We start from the raw sequence: 20,629 nt of genomic DNA, 5'->3' as shown, positions 1-20,629 counted from the left end.
AACTGCTGAAACTCTTTACAAGTCTGCGTCTCCTCTGAGAAACAGATACTTTTGCCTTCCTCCCGTGTCCCCGGACTCTCCCCTTCCTCCCCTCCTCTTCCTCCTTCCCTTGTGCGCTCTCATCTTCCCTGTGCCATTTCCTTGGTCACGCCTTTTAGAGCAGCTCACCGCCACATCCACATGAATTCCTCACTTCCACTTTGAAGGGTGAGGCTGTAACACAAACCATAACTCAGTGCTATAAATCGGGTGTTCCGCTTTCGCCAGCGGCTCAGGACACATTCCTTCCTTCCCTTCATCTCTTGTTTGCTCCCCTTACCTGTCCTTCCGTACCTGTCGCTGATCTCGTGCCTGTCGCCTCCCTCACATGTATGCGAGCGCTGGTGTTTGTCACTGGGCTCCCTGATGACCTTGAAACGCTGCAGCAGGGGGGTGATTAAGGATCACGGCTGAAGACCATTTCCGTTTCCATGGGAAGACGAATGACCCCGTTTGTAAGTGGCTGCCTTTGGCCTCCGGGCAATTAGATTTTGCTGTGAGCCAGCAACCCTCGCTGGTCTGTGTATTAAGGCAGGTCCTTGAGAAACGGAGAAACACTCAGTGTTCTGCTGAACTTGATGCAGCACGGTGATAGTGGACAAATTAAATTCATTTTCTTTTATTTTTCTATTTATTTCTTGTCTTCACCAGCTGTTTTCCTTCACTTGTCCTGCCCTCTTTTAGGTTCCAGCCAAACCTTGACATGAAGGGGAAAATGTGCTGACTGCAGTAGGTGGATAAGAACGGCCCACATACGTGGATATATCGATATTTGATCCAAGAAATAATTTACCGCCTGTCGTTGGCCCTGCAAATTGACTCTGAGGTTCATTTCAGTGTAATTTTATGACTGTAGTAAATGTGAGCAGCCCTTTTTTCCTGTGTAAACAGCCAATTCTATTACTTCCCATCGCCACCAGCTGTTATTTTTAGCATGGCTTGTCATTGTCATTGCCCTCTTCTTTGTTCCCTTCTAGTTTATTCTTTCCCTGATAAAACATCATATCTGTCACTGAGTGCGGAGCAGAAAGACTTGTGGCAGCCAATTGATGGGGATGTGGTCCGCTGGCATTGATGTCCCCTGTAATACAAGCTTCTCCCTTGTCGGCCCGTCAAATCCCTGATCGGACACGATAACGTCAAACAGCCGTTGATAGGGAGTCGAAGTGACCGCATTGTGTAGATGTCTATCTTATTTTGGTTTTAAGCCTTGTGGAGCAGCAGAATGGGAATTAGCGAGACAGCCGGAGAGATCAGATTGGAAAAGTCTGACCTGATAGCTGATTTTTTCTTCCTGGGTCCAGTTCTCAACCCTGCAACATGCTCCTTGTGTAATGAGATTATATTTTTGCAAGGTGACCAATAAAGCCCTTTGAATCGTGCGCATTAAATTTACCCTTGCCTCTGTGTTGTCGCTGGTTTGAACAACTCTTATTCATTTCACCGGTCTGCCAGGTTCCAGGAAAACCTCTAAGGCTGCATAAACATGGCCGGGTGGTGCTAAGTCTCCTTTCTACTCTGGCAGGTTTCATTTTAGGATGTTTCCCCCGTTCTCCTGGCATGAAAACACGTGAAGGTCATTTGTTATGATGAGGCCACAGCACAGCGTTCTCTTCGTGTTCTTTTTTAAGCAAGCGCATGCTAAAACTCCCCTCATCTCCGTATGACACCGAGTCGTCCGCGCTCATATTTCATGTCATGTTTTTAAGCCGGGGGCCACGGCTCTCTTTTAGCCTTTACGCCGCTTTTACCCAACCGTGGGAGAGCTACAGACAGTGGCCGAGTGCTCAACGCCGCTGCTGTCTCCCTGCTGAGCACAAGAAACCATTTTTGATGTGCCTGAGCAAATCGGCGTCAGGTTCGGTAGAACATTGTGGTGGAGGAGGGAGTAGCGACAGCGGTAATAAAGACACATAAAGGCAAAGACCCTTCATGGGCCACGACTAAAGAGCAGAGTAGGAAGTCTTGTTATGGAGCATTAGAGCTCTAGAGTCTTCATTCAGGAGCATCTGCCAGTGGCAGCAACGCTGAGGGTAATAGCTAGTGCTAATTGTTAGCGGAATTCCCGATCGGCTGGGCTCGGCTTTGCTGCACCTTTTTTTCCTGTCTGTATGTTCAAACCCACCTCTCGCGGAGGCATCCATCGCCATCGATCGCCGGTTCGATCCTTTTAGTTGATGTGCTGAAGTGGTCAGAGGTAAATGCCAATTTAATGAAGTCTGGACATCGATTGCGGGCGGCTGTGTTTCGTAGTGTGAGGAATTTTTGAGCATCTTCCCTGTTATTAGTATAATCAGGAATGAAGCGTTTGAGTTTTGATGTACTGAAATCCCGCCGCACAGAAAGTGGGGATGAGGCCGTCTGTTCAGAATAATTATACCAAAAAAGAAATCACTTTGCTGCCAAAATATACTCCGCTCTATGTTTGGAGATTATATGGAGATTTAGAGGCAGAATTGGATTTCCCCAGCTGTGAAATCAGTTTTTGTAGTCCCGCTGGCCAACTGCATCATTTTCCCTGTTTTCCCATATTCCACTCTAGGCTTTCATCGCATACACGCACATGCGGAGGCCCTTTTTTTTTTTTTATTCCACGTGCTGCATGGCGTTGCCAGCATCATGTTGCATGTTGCTGACGCCGGTGGTGGATGGAGGGAAGGCACTGAGCACGGCATGTGTCATTTCAACATACATTTCAACTACATCAGCCACAAGGACTGAAATATCACAACATAAAGCCGCTGTGGAGCAGCACTTGAATGCATCGCGATGAGACTGGCAGAGATACTTCACTCTGCTTATGAAAATGAATAAGGGGATCTACAAATGTCAAACACCCCACTTGAAAAAGGTCTCTTCAATTTCTCAGTGGAATCAAAGGATCTTTCTCTATAATACGGAATGGATTCTGTCAGGTTGAAAAAAAAATGAATGCTTTGACGGTGAGATTGCCCTTCTACCATATGTATCCCACCTACCGAGGTGACGCAGCCAGACCTCTGTTTGTGCTGATAAGGTGACAGACTGAGTTTTTCATTGTTTCTGTGCGGAGCTGAAGCCTGGTGTGACTGCTTTGCTGTGACTTATCCAATATGGACCACATTTACAATTTCAAGGTGTTTTAAGTTTGGTGATACATTTAAATGATAACGAGAGTATCAACAGACCGACCTGATGCCAGAAGAATCTTTCCAATTTCTGTTTTCTATATTTCATGTTTTCTTTTTTGGTTGTTGTTGTTTTCCTGATGCAGGAACGATAACAGAAGTTACACATTTATAATAGTGCTGTTAAGAAAATCGGATATGGATCTTGTTCCGGCAGCACTCTTTGGATCACAGTATCTGTAAATCTATCGTATGTGTGCATGTTCAATATCCGAGATTTACTGGCTTCCTGGGCAAGTTAATCTCGTTATTCTAGCTACATTAATGATCAAAGATGTTCGGCACACGCTGAATGGGCTAATTTTAAATACAAAGACACGTCGCACCGTGTGGTTGCTTCTGCTGTCGTCCACACGAGTTGCAGCAACACAGCTAATGTGTCTTCGCCTGCGTGAGCATGCTAAAGCTAATTACAAACCCATTTCGCCATATACATGGCAGGGAATCCAGAATACCCCTGGAGACATCAAAGTGGAGAAACTGGGTTTCTGTAATCCCTCAGCCCCATTAAAGAAACCAGGTTAATTATTAACATGGCATTTAGAAAAAAAAAATCTTCATAAGGAGCTTAATGCAGAAATCCAACTGTTAAATGTATGCGTATAATCACGCTGAACACGACTCAGAAATTGTCCTCGGCACTCTCTCAAACATGAGAGTGGCAAGTGTGTCAGTAAAAGCCTAAAGAATCCACATGTAATTGCATTTGAATGTCTTGTTGTCCTAAAATATTCAATTATGTCAGTGAAATGCGGCACGAACGTTGAAAGCCAGAGCTAGTGTTTTGGTTGATGTCGGGTTACGACGTGACGCTCCCGGGCTGAAATTGCCGGAAGAGACTTTGAAGTGGTCGAGGATTTTCCCTCATCTTTCCCTGTCCCTGCCTCCCACATCAGCCGCAACCATAATAACGAGCAACAGCCCTCTTTCAGCAGTGGCCAAGACTTTTCCAGCAGTAATGCGGCTTCAATAAATTTCCTTGTTTACCAAAGAGCCATATTTTACAGCAATTTAGCATGGGGGGGGGGGGGGGGGGGGGGGGTGCTTCCTTCTTTCTGCGTGCCTTGGAATGTGGTACGTTATACCCATCAGCAGAAGCATCAAGTGTAGCGATCCCACTGCGGGACAACCCACGATGAGTAACTAGAAAATAATCTGCTTCCCCGATTGCTAACGTGTGTTCGCCTATGCAGGTAGTAGAAGCTGGGCTGCTCTTTCGGGCTCTACCGGAAAAGCAGGGGGGCACTTTCATTATCCTGTCAAACTCAATGATATTTAGAGCCCCACATGCTAGGCCAGGACTGGAAACTCAATCAGTGCTCTGATTTCATAACCCTGCATGGTGACGGGGCTTATTTTATCGCTTTACTGATTTACTCTCATAAAGGCAGCCCAACGAAAATACAACCTACCACTCCACCCCCGTGCCCCACCTCCACCTCTCCCCGGGTTGACGCGTAATGGAAAAAACAAAGAAAGAAGCTGGGAGAGGATAAATCTGAATTCCTGGAACTGGAGGGTACAGATAATGCATTGGCGGTGCAGGTGTAGCTAACGCGCGTCCCTCCCGTCCCTCTGCACAAATCAAGCCGGGACAGTGTTGATCTGTGGGGGCTTGGTGGGGCCATTGATCGTGGAAGACAGAGGAGAAGAGGGGTGATAAATAATGGGGTGGGGCAGGGTGAGAAGGGTGAAGGAAAACAATTATCTGCAGGGGTGGAAAACACATAAAGTAAAGAATGATAAACACTGTGAAATATGATTGACCGATGTGATGTATGGACGGCGGAGGACAGGCAGGGAGGTCTGTGTTAGCAGAGATATCCTTGAAAGGGATGGCCAGTAAACAGCCCCCGCAGTGCCTCCGGATGACTGTCTCTCTTTCTCCGCAGACCACGGATGACATCGTGTCTTCGGCAGAATGTTCCAGCGACGACGAGGACCTGGAAGAGTGCGACTCCGGACACGCAGGTGGGATGGGTGTGTCGAGTTGTGCTTGCGCCGAACGTGGTCTATTTCCCTTTATTCTATCTTTGATTTGCCACCGAGGAGCCCCTCCTCCGAGCATCACGTCCCATGGGAGCTTCAAGTGTAACTTCAAAAAAGAAAGAAAAATAAATAAATAAAAGTTCTGTGAAAAGTAGCCAGAGTGAGAAACACACACTGTTTTGAGAGTCTTCTCAGTGTAAATCCAAACTCAAGAAACCCTTTGGAGATGGATAAAAGCAGTAAAAAACACTTTTTCTATCCTCAGGGTCTGTAGGAAGTTAGCTTCCTGTCGTCTGTCATAGTTAAAGATCTAATCTCGAAAACCAAGTTACACTTAGCTATGGGGCCACTGGTTGCTGACATGACCAAGCATTGATACTAATTTTCTCCTCTCAGCATTTGGTCGAGAGAACTTTTCTTAAGTGCGAAATTAGTATCGAGCCCCATGTCGCCCTGAACTGATGCTTCAAAATGTATCTGTCCTGTACATGGTTGATTTCTTCTTGCTGTGCGTGTGTGCGCGTCTCTCTTGACAAAGGATACATTTTGAGATTCTTTCGAGAACAAAGATGCTTTCAGCATAGATACTGTGATATGTAGCAGACTAACTGCAACAGAGCCTCCTCCTCCCTCCTCTTTCCTCCTCTTTCTCTTGTTTGTACCTCTGTTTTTGTCATCGGAGGCTTGCCTTACCTGAAACATTCTAATAGAGAACAGATATCCTCGAATTTCTGTGCGCATCGTCTCTCTTCCCCTCCCCTTTACACACACAGACACACACTCCTCACTCACTTGAATCGCTCACTGGGGCTGGATCTCAGCAATAAGACCCTCAGTGAGTGGAAGAAGAAAAACAAGCTGGGAGTCATACAGCAGATTTTTTTTTTTTATTTATTTTTGAGGCAACTTGGGTTTGCACGAGTTTTAAACATGCAGCTGTCGATCTCAGTCCTGCCCGGGAGCAGTCGGCACATGGTCCATAGGAAGCTATATGAGAGAGCCGGCATGCTGGAAACTGGCTCAGTAAGCGTGTCCCCCGAGGCACCATGGGAATCATAAAGAGCTGAGGATGTTTTACTGCTTCACTGTCCTTCAAAATGCCATCAGAGCGGGCTAATTGATGCTGGAATAATCTGGCTAAATATGGCTCGGCTTAGCAGCAAGCGTGTCCACTTCTCGCCGCTAATGACGAGGGGAAACAATAGTGGCCCTTTTCCTTTACCGCCTCTGCTCGGAGGACATAACAGCCGCTCTGGCATCTCTTCCTCTTTGCGAATGGACTCTCTGACTCTATTGCTGTGTTTAAGAAGACTTCTGCCAGTAATTTGACTGTTTCCACCCAGTCGGGTCGTTCGGGGGCTGCTCCCGGTGCATTTTTCTGTAAGTGAAGTCACGCTGAAGCGATGCTTCGGCACGTCTAGAGCATTCCTCTGTACTTTCAAACCCAAGTATTCTCAAAAGATGAACAAAGCGGGTTGTCAGAGGTTGACACGGTACCCTCCCCTCATATAGTGGCAACATATGTACTCATACACAGTCATACATAATGCACATTTCACCATGTCGACACAGAAATTCATGTCCTCATTCCTCGTCCTGCTCCCAGTCGTGTAAAAAGATGCATGACATGTTCTTCTTTTCCTTTCTCTCGCATTTGGTTCAGTTTCTTTCTTTTCTTCTTCTGTGGTGCACATGTGAACATCTCATCACTGTATCGGCCTGCTGGGTCGCTGAGAGTTTCTGCTTTTTTTTCTTTTTTTTTTGCTTTGTTGCTTTATTTGGGGCTGGAGTGAGTGCAGTGGGGTGTTTCCATTATTTTTGTCTCTTTCCTTTTATCCGTTCTCTCATGCACCGGTGTCGTCCTCCATCTGCCGCCCATCCCCCGAGCAAGGATCGAGCCCCTCCTTACGTTTCAGCCTCATCTTGTGCCGCATGAACTTTTGGTGGTTGGAAATGTCAGAGTTGTCATCGAGTTTGTGTGGAAGAAACATCCCCCCCCACCCCCCATTCTCGATACAGCGTAGGGAAATGAACGGCAACAAAATCTTTTCTTGCCATCATCCTTGTTTTGGCCTTGTGCAGGCAACCCCATTCTGTCTTAAGAAAGTTGTGTGTGAAAGAATGACTTCCCCGTCTCCTCTCCCGGGTGTTAACCCCTCCCCCCCCCCCCATCTCCCCGCCCATCCGACTCACCCACTTTCTTTTAGCCCTTCTGCATATACATGTCTGTTTGAATGCAGATGGCATAAAAAGACTTTTATTGCCACACAGTATATCTGTTTTTCTATTCTATCTGTTGCTCCAAGTAGAAGGCATTTGTGGCATGCACGCAGTCCTGGACTAATAATTCTCCCTCTAAATCCCTCTTTCTGCATGACTAGCATCCATTTCGTATGTTGCTTCTCTCCAACCCATATGTCTCAGGCTAACCCCAAGCTGGCTTCTACTACATGTCTGTCTGTCTTGTGTTTGAGGCTAGAGCAGCGGCCCCCTGCCCGCCGCTGCCTCCAGCCCCTCCCTCGTCTTTGTGCTCGTGTCTGCACGCTGTCTGTGTTAGCGCGCTTCGTCTGTCCCGTGTGCTGTCCGTGCTCGTCCCGTGATCGTGGTGTCTGTATGTTTAATTAAACTGTAAAATCTTACCTGTTCCCTTTATCCTGTGGGGGTTCCACAAGAGAGCAATTAAGGAGCGTGTGGCACCCAGCCGGCGGGGGGGGTGTTCACTGAGCTGACAACAGGAGCAAAACACAGACAGGAATGGAGACGGAGGAATTAATTTGCCTTTAAACACCAATAAGAGAGGATGCCATGCCTATTTTCAGGAGGGGGGAAAACAGAAAGAAGTCAATTGCTGCTTTAATTTCATGGTGATTAACAAGTTTAAAGTGTTGCAGTTTGTCATCGGGTCATAATCCAGCATAGGGTACTATTTATAATAATAACAAAGCTGCACTTGCAGATTCCCATAAACCCAGAGAAGTTTGTTTAAATACAGGGAGATATTTTATGTGAAATAGCAGATACAACCTGCTGTAACAAATGTAACGCGACCGTCGGATAAAATGTGAGAAAATGCAGAAGAATGAAACTGGATCCCTCGTGGTCAGTGAGGTGGGGGTGCAGCGCTGCACCATAAAGGCACGGTTGCTCTTGTTATCACGAGGATAGGGGTGTGCAGGCCCACAGAAATATGCAAGATTAAACACTTCACAGTCAAAACTGCTGCCTTCCTGCACTTTAATTAACTAGTAATCCAACTTCTCTAAACCATCTCCTGTCAGATCCTTTTTACAACATCAAACCAGCCAAAATGATCCAGTTACGCCCTCAAACATCTCTGACATCACAGACAGAGCGCTCATAAGTCATCAAAGCAGAGCCTATATCTTTAATGCCCCTATAGACGAGGAACGTTCTACAGTCTAGCGCAAAATATGGTCTAACTAAAAAGGGCTCACAGGAAGAATAAATGCATTAAAGGGGCAAAGATACCTAAAGATTCCCAACATTTTTGACAAGAAGTTTCCGTTTCATCAATTTCAACAGATGTTGACCTGAAAAAGTGCTTTATTTCAGGAGAGAGTGATGCTAAAAGCAGACAATCGCCGGATGAGGAGTCTTCTGTCGGAAGCACAGAGGTCATTAATAACATTATTGATGATTTTGTTGCGGCTCTTGTGGTTTCAGGAAGCAGGATGGGGCTGACAGTGCCCGGCGCCTCTTTTCTGGGACATATCAATTGAATGAAGCCATCATTCATGTTATTAGCTCTGCTGCTGCTCCCTTTTCCCATATACTGAGATTCAATTTGTCAGCCAAGGGAAGGGGATATTGCACTGACTCCAATCTAAAACTAGCAAATGCGCACAACAAGTTGTCATGCTTAAATTGCCACTTCTGTGTTTACGGTTTCATTACTGTAAGTTCCTGTAAAGTCACTTGGTTAAAGCTGCTGTAAACGGTGAATCAAGTGCAACAGGAGGGTTCGATGTCACAGATGTGGGCCAAAGCCTCTTTAACTCATTTATTTGGCTTTATGTCATTATTTCTTACTGTTTTAGCTGCCATCTGAGGAAAAAGCACCCTTTAAACCCTGCATTCGCACAGGGCTGCGTAGCTGGAAGCTTTTAGCAGCCAAACTGACAATAAAACTGTAAAATAAAATGAAATGAACCTGAAAGAGCATAGAAAATGCCCGTTTGCAGCATTGCGAAAGCGTTAAAGTTCTTACTGTGTCACTGCTGAGAATAAAGGTCTGTTCTGTCAGCCTGCACCCTGGAATCTAGACGCCTCCCACAGATCTCTGTGAACTGGTGGGGATGGTTTTCCATCTGCAAATTAAAGCGATTCTAAAAATAAACGTTAAAAATATCTCCACATCTCACAAAGCTCAGAGAAAGAAATAAATAAAATTACAGGTATGGCGTTAAAAGACATATAGATAGAGCCTTAATATCTAATGTCCGTGTTTCTTCAGTATCCAACGTATCTTTAATCTCAAAATCCATAGAAATCCTCAAAACATGCAGCAACATAATATCAACTGAACTTTGTTTGATACAGAAACCCAGTGGAAATTAAATGTAGCTGAAAAAGGGAACCGGAAATCAAACAAATCGTTAAAGAATCCTTGAGAAGAAGATTAGTCCGGCCTGGTTAGCGTAGCGGTTTATCTCCATCCTGCGTGAGCGTCCCAACATACGTGCTCCAGGACGCGGGATGGTGACCATGGATCACTGGCTTCACTTGTGGCATCAGCCATGATTCTGTCAGGCCCCATTGGGCCAGCTGTCACTTCCACATGGGCCTCAGATCCCTGGAAAGGTTATTCTGCTGACACATGTCCACCCCGTGCGTAGGTGTAGCCTTTTGACTCTACGGCAAATCGACCGTCTGATGCGGCCTCGTCGGAGGTGTCGATTCTGAACGTCAGACTGCGCCCGAGAGCCAGGATGAGGGCCTCCAGTGGGGGCGGGCTCCTCCTCCAGCTCTGCTTTACAGCGCGTACGGTTTTCCGATAATTCAGGCTGACGTTTCCAACAATCGGTTCTGTTTGCCCAACAGCGGCAGGCGAGTCTCACAAGTAACACAGATTTAATGTTGTGTATCTGTCGGATCGCTCCATCGGCGTTGACAACGGTTTGACGGCGACCTTTTTTTTCTTTTGGGCGATTTTTCTTTTCCTTTCTGAAAACGAGGATCCAACATTTCACACCAGACACGCAGAAAATTGCATTTCACCAGCTTGAAATGGCTTTTTCACCGAGTGTAAATGAAATGTCCTTCAGCTTAGCAGGATAGAGGTGAAATTGTGCATCAGTGAGAAATTAGAGCCCTTATGGCAGAGGTGTGCACATACGAGATAATTTGATGCCAGAGTAAAATGGAACGCTCAGCCGGTGCTAATCCCTGGCGCCCTATTTTAAGTGTAGCTGCACTGGGAAGTTGTGTTCTGTGCTCAGCCCTCATACCTGCGGTGGGTCGAGGTGTAAGAATCTGCTACTGCAGGTCTCTGGGCACAATGCAGGCAGCCACAATGGGATTTAAGGCCTCCAAACCACTGACTCACCTGCAGCTTGAAGCTTCCAAATCCCATGGACTCAGTCGCTGCTGGTGCACCATTTTCCCACTTTTACGGCAAAGCGTCGTTAAATCCCCGACACCCCGTCTGGATTCATCTCCATTTGGAAGCCTCAGCAAACAGTGGATGGACACGAGGATCAGGCCAGGGGAGCTGAGATGGAGAGATGGGGTGGAGGCAAGCGCAGAGAAGCTGCTGCTTGCAGGATTTTGTTTTTTCACCTGATGTCTCTAAGCTGCTGAGGTGGGTCGGTTAATCGGCTGCTTCCAAATGAATATTCTGATTTTGCTCCAAAATTGGGATGAAATGAGGTTTGTTTGTTAAGGAGCAACAAGTGCATTTTCGAAGCTCGTTGCCGCTGATGCTAACCCTAGCCGGTAGGCATCGGTGCAAACGACGCTCAATAATCTGATATCCTGACTCCCCGTTCCCTTAAACAGAATAAAAACAGATCACCTTGCTGAAAGTCTATTTTTGGGGAGAATTATATGCCGAGGACGGCTTAAACTGATCCACTTCAGCTCGTCGAGTGCGAAGAGCAAACGCAGCCTTGTTAAGCAAACCCATTAGAAACCGCCATGTTTGTCTGCCTCTGAATTGCAGCAAGATGTGCAAAGCTTGTGGAGGAGCTTACATGGGATTAACGTGTTTACCAGAACATCAAGGTCCTCTGCACTGACTTTCCCAGAGACCCTAAACTGCGGCGTGTCCCCTCCCATCCAGGCCTTTTGTTGATATGACGCAGAGCTAACAAACGCTGAAAGCTGTTAGCAAGAGTGAAAGGATGTAAAGAGGGCCGAGCTGGATAAATAAAGCTTTAGATGAAGTCGTTACATTGCGCTCGTCTAGTTTATGTAATGGAAAGGGCAGTTTGACTCTTATTAAACTGTTATCATATCTGAGCAGCGGGTGTGGCCATCTGAAGCCAGGCTGCGCCCTGTCCAACGGTAGCGTCTTCCCCCAGAGCCTCTAAACGCCTCTTTCGATAACGCCGCTCCTCTGCCACAGATGGCGCAATTTCTCGATGACGATGAAGCAAAAGTGGAAACCGTCGACGCTCACCTGCCGCCTCCTTGCACGCTCTTGTGGAACTCCTCCCCCATATGGTGTTTATCTGTCAAACGAAGGCTGTTGGTTATGCACATAACACAAAGCATCTAAACGTTTAATGAAACGGCCGCTCGTTAATTATCGCCCCGCTCCCCCTCTTGATTGATTAGAAAATGCGATGGGCCTAAATGCCACATAATGTGGGCGATACATCACCCACAATGCACCTTCCTTTCCTGTTAGCAGCTGAAGAATGGTTTCCTTGCCTGCCAGAATATCCCACAGCCCTCTGTGGCAGTGACCTTTTAACCCCCTTAAGCCCCTCCCCTTTCCCACGGCTTGCTGTATTGTTACTGTATATTACTCTCCCTAAATGCAACTTACTGAAGCATGCATTAACCCAACTGAAATCCAAAAATGGACCCATTTTTCCGATTGACCTCTCTTTCTTGACGTACATCCAGATTGCACGCCCTGTCCCGTGTTAACTAACAAGAGACTCGTACCGACATAACTAATAATAATGTTTGTATTATTAGTTTGTCGCAGGTGGTGACACTTTGCCTTTAAACTGTCCCCTCCTCTCTGTCTGCCTCAGTGTGTGCTTTCTGGTTGTCCATCTTTGATAGTGTGAGAAATCGATTCCGTTCTTTCTTGCTTGTTTTATTTTCCTGTCTTTTTGTACATATATGTTAGCAGACATATATGCGCATCTCTGTTCTTTTTATGAAAATGTTCAAATTTTATCTGCTTTTTCTATAAAAAAAAGACGAAAAAACATATGATTGCCAATGTTTGTTGAGTTTTTCTTCTCTAATCAGAGTGACGCCTCCCTTTTTTCTCTATGAATTATACAATGTTTTGTAAGTGACGAGTAAATTTCGTTCATATCATGGAGGAAAAAGAGAACCTAAAGTGGAGCCTTAACAATTTATTGTAGACTGTTCCAATCTGTTTCTATGCTGATCTCTTTATTATTGCTACCTGTGATTCTAAGGCCTAATTTTCTGATTGAAATTTGGATTAAATTCTTTTGTGCATGACAAAGAAGTTGCAGCTTAGGGTCTGTAAAACTGTCAGAGTGCTGTTCTCTTCTGTAGATGGGCATGTTTATGCTCATTGTTTGTATATCCCCATCCCTTCCTTACAGCCAAAAGCTCTAAAGCCGCCCGACCGCTTCGTGCCGCCTTTACATGGACATGGCAACTGATGTACACGTTCACCCCCATCTATGTCATTTCCTTCCTAGTATGTTCATAGGTCCCACCTCCCCGTCTCACACCCCCCGTCCTCCCCAACCCTTTAGACTCTTAGATATGTACAGTCATCCATTTATCCATTGCTGACAAGCTAAGTAAATAAATATACAAAAAGAAGAGAGACAAGAAAAAGATCATCAGATATTTATGGAGACGTATCTATGAAGCAACAATTAAAAATAGATATTTGTTTTTTATATAAAATGAAAAGACACCTAAAAAATATGGTCCTGAGCAGAATGGTGAAGATTATTTTTTATGTCATGATGTGTGGATGTATGTGTTGTTGCCTCCCTGTAGCATCCTGTTTAAAAGAGAACCACAGTATATACTAATTAACCACAGCTGTTTAAAAAAAGAGAGATAAACTGACCTAACCTGTCCAAAGTCATTCTTACACAACTTTCTTTTGTAAATTTTTGTTTTCTTCCTGCCAAAATCATGCGGGCAATTTGTTGATGTAAGTTGACAAAAGTGATGGTATGCCTTTGTTTTTCCTTTGCAAACTCTTTCCTCGTAGGCTTTTATGACTTCTCTTTTCTTTTGACTTGTTTTCCTTTCTTTTTTTTTCCTCCTACGTAATACTAATCCCTCTCTGGATAGCTCTATCTGTGGCTTTACTTTGTGAATGATTTTTTACGATGTTTGCTCTAACTCTGGACTCTTTTTTGCGATGCCTTCATTTATTCATATGGTTTTCCTTTCCGGGTCATTCTCTTCCATTGTTTTCTTTTCGTTATCGTTCTACGAGGTTTGCATCTGTTTTTAGTGCCGTTTGTGAGGCTTCGCTAACAAGCCCCTTTGGCAAGAGGATAAGCAGCTTCAATGGACATCTGAATGTTTCGGAACCTTTTAGCGCTAATGCTAATGCGTAGCTCATTAAAACAGGCTTTTCAGACAGAATGATGTGGGGGTTTTTTACCTTCTGGGTAAGGCTGCAAATCTCAAGGCCATAATAGGAAACCTGAGTGACAAAAAAGTCTCAGTGAACATTCAGGTGTCATTGAACTGTCCGATGACTTTGTGCCATCGTGGTGAATGTAGGGGTCAAAAGGCAAGAGGCTAGGGCTAATAGGGGAGCCAACGAACGCTGAGGAGAGAAAAGGTCCTTCCAGTTTTAATGAAATGAGCAGCGGTTGAGGTTTTCTTTTCTAGGTCAGTGTGGGATCTGCCGATCGACCTGAGGCAACGTTCAGGGTTTTAAGAAGGTGCTGCTCATGTTGTTGAACTCGTAGACCCTACCGTCCTAAAACCCCACATTTGCATCTGACTCCAGCTCTATGACGCCGCAGTCCTTAGCATCTTTCAGACGCGTAGCTCAACGGGGTTAAAGAGCAGAAACACCTTCAAATTTCGCTAGCTTTGCTGTAAGGCCCACTGATTTGAGCATGAATTGCAGACAGCTGCTAATAGCCTCTGCTTGGTTTCGTGCACAGGGCACATCTTTAAAAGCCAAGACGAATGAAAGGAGCCTCTTAAAAGCCTGAGCTCACTAAGTTCCTCGCAGAGATACGCATCGCTGTAGGACAGAACTAAATCTAGGGACACTATCATTAATATTGTGTCATAATGAATATGCATGCAGCGTGTAGAATATCTGACTACTTTTTAATGCACCAGACATCTTTCTGCTGTTGGGAGGCGCTAATGTGTAGCTTTAGTCTAGCGTGGCTCACCCTTGTGCATCCCTCAAAGCCTTTTGATGCAATGAATATTTCATTTATGGCTGTTGTTTTCTTTCAGTTTGGGTCTTGTTTTGGTTTTGAGTTCTGTTGTTTTTGCACTGTTCAAGTATTTTCTGTTCTTTTTCCATTCATTTATTTATCCTTGGTTCTTTGCTTTCTACGTTTGTCATTGATTTACTTTGGTGGTTGGCTGCTTCTTGCTTTTCCGATGGGAATCTTTCTGCCCTCTAACTGCTGTTTTTGTGTGTTTTTCCTTCCAGGAGGGGAGCTAGTCATCCCCGTGCTAGTCGAGGACCCCATAGACATCCCCTCTGTATCCACCCGTTCTCCCTTCATCCCCCTCCCCCCAACCCTTCGCCCTGTCCTCACCATTATTGAGACCACCAAAGAATCCTTGGCCATGGCCACTGAGGCGGGGGTACCTTGCTTGTCGGACCGAGGCAACGATGATTGTGATGGTGGTGATGATGGTGATGGTGATGATGATGATGATGATGATGATGGCATGGTGATTTCGGGGTTTGGCTCTGGCGAAGCTTTCGACTCTAGCCTGCCCCCGACTGACGATGAAGATTTTTACACCACCTTTTCCCTGGTAACAGATAAGATCTTGACCACATCGGCCTATGAAGGCGGCTACAAAGCCCTCGCGCCCAAGTGGGAGGCCAAGGACTTGAGGCCTAGCAAAGCCTCTGAGGCAGGTAGGACTACACCAACCTCACCTCTGCCCAATCCCCGGAGCACGCCACCCGCGGCGGTCCCCTCAGACACGCCGCCTAAGCTGCCCGCTGGGAAAATGAACAACCGCGAGGTAAAACCCCTGCAGCCAGACATAGTCCTCCTGCCCCTGCCCACATCCTTCGATCTGGACGGCACCAAGCCGCGGGGCCCCTTCATCACCTCGCCCATGCTGCGTACCGTGCCCGCCCCCTTGCCCACAGTGCCCAGCGTGGTACGACGGGTGCCACCCGGGGCGTCGGAGGTAATCCGGGAATCCAGCAGCACCACGGGCATGGTGGTAGGCATAGTCTCAGCCGCCGCACTCTGCATCCTCATCCTACTCTACGCCATGTACAAATACAGGAACCGGGACGAGGGTTCCTACCAAGTGGACGAGACGCGCAACTACATCAGCAACTCGGCGCAAACCAATGGCGCTGTAGTCAAGGATAAAACACCCAGCAGCGGCAGCGCCAAAGGCAACGCCAATAGCAAGAGACCGAAAGACAAAGACAAGGAATATTATGTATAGAAATCATTTCCCAACACATAGGAAGACAAACTGAACAAAATTATAAACATTTTGACAGTACCATATTGGCAACTGTGACTTAAAAGGGTTAAATCTCTTGAGAACTCAAATTGTTGAGTCACTGAAACATTTCCAAATGGACTCTGGCTTATGGAAGCACACTTACTATTGTAAGCATCACAACGTTGACGACGTTGCGGTACGACTCCGCCGGGACTCAGCATGGACCTTTACAAGAGTCCCTGCTGGAACCAGTGGGCAGCGTGAACAACGTCCACACGATCCCAAGCGACTGTGGAGCGGTGTGTGATCCTAGGAACTCCAACAGCGTTGTCCGTGTATCCCTGTAAAATACGATCATTTCGGCCATTCTGAGCATGCATGTGAGGTGTATGTGACGTGGTGCTGGCATCTGTGTACGTGAGGGACCTCGAGAAACTATGATTGTCGGGAAGGTTGGAAGTCAAAAAGGGTCATTCGATGTAGCTTTCACGGATGCTATATGAGCTAAAGCGTATGTGTATTTACAGTTGTCTTTTGGTTTCTTTTGTTTCTCTGTTTTTGTACTTCAGTCATTTCTGTTCTGGAGAGCGAAGTCCCATCAGGGCTGGACAGGGCGTGCTCAGGGACTGCTCAGCAGGGGGCGAGAAAATCCTGTAAATCAGGCTTTTTCTCACCCTCCCTGGAGTGGAAGCTGAGGATTGGGCACGATGTACTGGCGTTCCTCTGATTGCATCCCTTTATTTTTAGTTATTTCCTTTTTTTCCCAGGTGACACGAAGGCAAAATACAACCATGATGTTTTCTGTCTGGCAGAGATTTAATTATCAAAGAAAAAAGGGGTGAAAAAAAATCTGGTTTCCAGACTGACTCCAGGGTGTGAATTTATGACTGTGTCAAAAACAGCAAGTACGTTTACACATTTTAGCCGTTGTGCTCTGGACGTCAATATTGTACAGACAACTCTACTTTCTCTTGGTTTTGTTCAACAAATATCTTGTATAAAGAGACGATTTGGTTTGGTTTTACCGCCGTAGCAACGTGACAATTTTGCCGGGGCTTCCTGGCTGTTGAGGGAAAAAAAAACAACATAAAAACCCAACGATGTGCAGAGGAACATTTTTAAGGCTGAGAAAAAATGTTTAGATTAGACGTCTAGTCTGGGTGGACGGCCTTTCTCCTCAGTGGCGTGAATATTTGACCGTGGGAAACTGTCATGTAGAAAACACCTCTCAGATCTTCTATTAGGGACTGCTCCTTATTCTGAGGTTGCTTTAATCACCTTCTTTATTTTTTTATTGGAGAAAAATAAACAAATGAATAAAGATGGATTCCGGTGAAGTTGGTGATCTCGTGACAGCATTTTTAACATTTTCCGTTTTTTTTTAAAAAAAACAAACAAACATGTGTTTTCGTCCATTTCTCTACTTTGCATTTAATTTTTTTTGTTATGGTGTAGATTAATTTGATGTCTAATTTTTATGACGTTTTCTTCCAGCAGTATCTTGTTTTTTTTAAATTATCTTATTTATTGCTGACATTAATTGTTCTTGTTCTTGTTCACGCAGATCACTATGTGTATGTTTTATTTTATTTATTTCCCGTGTGTGTTGTTACTTGGCTTTTACAACCAGTTAATTAATACTGTCTTATGCTCCTTTGACTCCAACTGTTTCCCAGAAATAAAAAAAAAAAACTTTTGTTCCCAAATGTTTTTGGATAGTAAATTGTCCCTCAGTCCATTTCAGCTGCGGGGAAGACGGAAATGGGAGCCACAGTCTGTAGTTTTTCACTTCAATGATTGCCTTTTATGCCAAAAAGTGGCATCATTTCCATTCAAATGAATTTCAGAGCCGCCCGACATCCACGTTTACCTGTAAGTCATTATGCAAATTCACTGTTCGTGGGTGCAACAGGAGGAAAAGAGATGAGGGGTAAAAACAGTTATTAGAGGGTCCAGCGTGGTCCTGACAGCGGAGGAATGCTCCGGCTTTGACAGACTCAGGTCTTTGTGGGAGCGCGCAGCCAAATGGGTTCCAGCGCAGCCATATGGCGGCGTTATGAGCCGCAGCACCTGCTCTCCCGGCCCCTTTTTACACCGTCCATATTTCGTGCAAATGGGCCTTCACAGGGCCGGTCATTAACTTGCAATAGCCCATTGATGTAGGATATCAGAGCGGCGTGTGTGAGTATATCCAGCGCGCACAATGACTACATATTAGATCATTCATCCTGCCACAGGCAACAGGAGCAGGGGCCAGCAGGGATTTCTTCCTCCCGGGGACGATTTTTTTTATTTTAAAAAAAGTATACACGTGTGTGTGTGTGTGTGTGTGTGTGTGCAATCTGAAGCAGTCCCTCATTTTAAGATTAATTTTCTTTTCTCAAGCTAAAATTGCATGTCGACACAATAAAACAGTTAATGCGTGCGAAGACGGCCGCTAATGACGCCCCGTTCTCGCTCCATCCTGCTGCCCTTCAGAACAGGTCAACAGGTACAAAGTATGATGTTTTGTTTTATTGCGGGTGAGTTTCTTCTAAATAGTATTAACTAGTAAAATTGTATGAGGTTCTCTCAAAGGCCACATATTCACAGGAAGAGGACCAACCAGGAGCAGTAGCTGGTCCCACTCTGAAACCAGACCTTCCAGTCCTCTCAGGAGGAGCAGGGCTGCCTGAGTCTCGGGCCATTTCCCAGCTAATGGACAGGAGGTGTAGGCTGTTCCTGGGATTCATTAAATATCAGGTGAATCGGTCAGCTGTGCAGCAGATCATGTAGCCATTAGCAAAGGACACCCAGTGGATACTGTAGATGGATCATTTTAGAAGGGAACTGCAAATTACAGCAATGTTCTCTTTGGATTGTGCTGGTTGTCAGTGGCACCAGATCTTAGATTTATCGCCTGTTTTACAGCCCTGACACACAGATTTTAAGTTAAAAACAGCAATAAATGCTAAGAATAAGTCAGCATACAGATATAAGAAGCTTAACGGGTCCAGCTGACAAATGTAAAACAACAAAAATGTGAGGCCGAGAACTTAAGAAGACATTTTTACTGGCCCTAAGTAGCTCTGATGACTTCTTAAAAGGCTGGCGGCAGCAAGATAAAATGAGATTCCCATCGCATTTGCCTGCACGGTTGTTGGCTAGCAAACTTTACTGATTGGGTTTTATGTGCAGCAACTACTTTTCCTTTTAGTCAAATTAGTAAAAACCAACATCGCGCCGATGTCGGCCGGATAATTCATTCCCTAATTGAGAGAAAAACAATTTACATTTGCTAATGGCTTTTTCCAACAGGACCTGTGTGCGCTCGGCTGCATTAACTGTGCCGTTGCCCTGTCGAACACCGGCGTGCACGCCGCTCACGCTCTCTTGGATGCATTTAAAAGGCTCACAATTGGCCCATTATGTAATTTTACGTCAGCTAATGAACTGGTTTAGTCCACTTCAGCAGATTTTCCTGTCCGTACGCTGATTACAGATGGATGTGTGTCTCCACCCTGAGGTGCTGTAGAGCCAACATGGCGTGCTCTGTGTGGAGGCTGTGGACGTGCAACGGTGTCGTCCTCCCAGTCAGGATTCAGGAGATCATCCGTATCCTCTGTGGACATGAAGCTTTGCAGCCGTGAAGGAAGCAGTGATCAGACATGACAGGTAGAATATGAGCCTGCTGACCTTATGAAGGGCATATAACACACTCAGACACACTAAAAACAACCATAAAATTCAGCATGTGTATGCAGACACACACATACGCACACACACACTGAACTGTGTGTCCCCTCAGGGAGCGCTCCTCCTCCTATTCTTCTGCTCCATCACTCTGCAGTAGCTCCTCAGCACTAATTAACTGCTGAGATATGAATGTGCTAATCTGGACTCTAAATCTTCAGTTCCGGTCACGGCTGCGTGCAGCAGGGCCGCTTCCTCGCCCGGTGAGCACAGCGCCATCTAGGGGGCAGGGCTGGCAGAGCCCCGCCATGTTTGCGGCGGTGGCGAGGATCATTTATTTTGCCTAATTATTCTACGAACACCAAAGACTTCCAGCAGTCTAGGGCAATTTGTCAGCACACAGCAATTAGGTGTTGTAATGTAATTTTAGCATGGTTTTGAATGGGCTATCGGCTTAATTGGGGCAAAATGATGAAAATGAAGATTTGTGCTGATGAGGCTTGAGGTGGTGGCAGGGCTTCAGAGCCATGTGAGAACAAACGTCTGTGTGTGTGTGTGTGTGTGTGTGTGTGTGTGTGTGCGCGCGCGCGCGCGCGCGCGCGTGTGTCTGAATACGTCCAGAATCCCAATGAAGCAATAAGCATCAGGACGAGCCGCAGCCCCCCAGGAGCCCCGCATAGAGCCCGGGCCCGCATCATTCCTGTTCAGCTTGAAATCAAAGGGGAAGAGATCTGAATACATTTAACACCTGTGCCAGGTGATGTGAAGGTGACTGCACCATAGTAGTTTTCCTTCCTCTTAATATAAAAACTAAAAAAAATGTGAGGCGGTCATAATAGGTGAAAACAGTATACGAGATTTAAAACTCAAAAAAATGCATACATATATCGTGAATTCCTACAAACGTTGATTAATAAAATAATTCCGGGTGAATA

At 45.7% G+C, this 20,629-nt stretch overlaps 1 protein-coding gene across 15 annotated transcripts in view; it reads left to right on the top strand.

Annotated features, from left to right (window-relative positions):
* LOC101079387 (neurexin-3b) overlaps window positions 1-17,714 on the top strand; it is a 194,018-nt gene extending 176,304 nt beyond the window's left edge. For 9 of the 15 annotated variants that reach the window (XM_029849450.1, XM_029849440.1, XM_029849444.1 and 6 more), the window contains 2 exons: window positions 5,099-5,177; window positions 15,028-17,714. In XM_029849450.1, coding sequence (XP_029705310.1) covers window positions 5,099-5,177; window positions 15,028-16,019 — 1,071 coding nt within the window. In that variant the 3' untranslated portion in view covers window positions 16,020-17,714. Of the gene's footprint in view, window positions 1-5,098; window positions 5,178-12,973; window positions 13,543-15,027 lie in introns of all 15 variants that reach the window. The other 6 variants (XR_003891242.1, XR_003891241.1, XR_003891240.1 and 3 more) reach the window with 2 other exon arrangements.
* The last annotated feature ends 2,915 nt before the right edge of the window (window positions 17,715-20,629 follow it).

Source organism: Takifugu rubripes, chromosome 16 (genome assembly GCF_901000725.2).
Source record: "Takifugu rubripes chromosome 16, fTakRub1.2, whole genome shotgun sequence".
Taxonomy (NCBI): Eukaryota; Metazoa; Chordata; class Actinopteri; order Tetraodontiformes; family Tetraodontidae; genus Takifugu; species Takifugu rubripes.
Note: the sequence above shows the minus strand (reverse complement) of the source record. Positions and strands in the feature narration are given on the sequence as shown.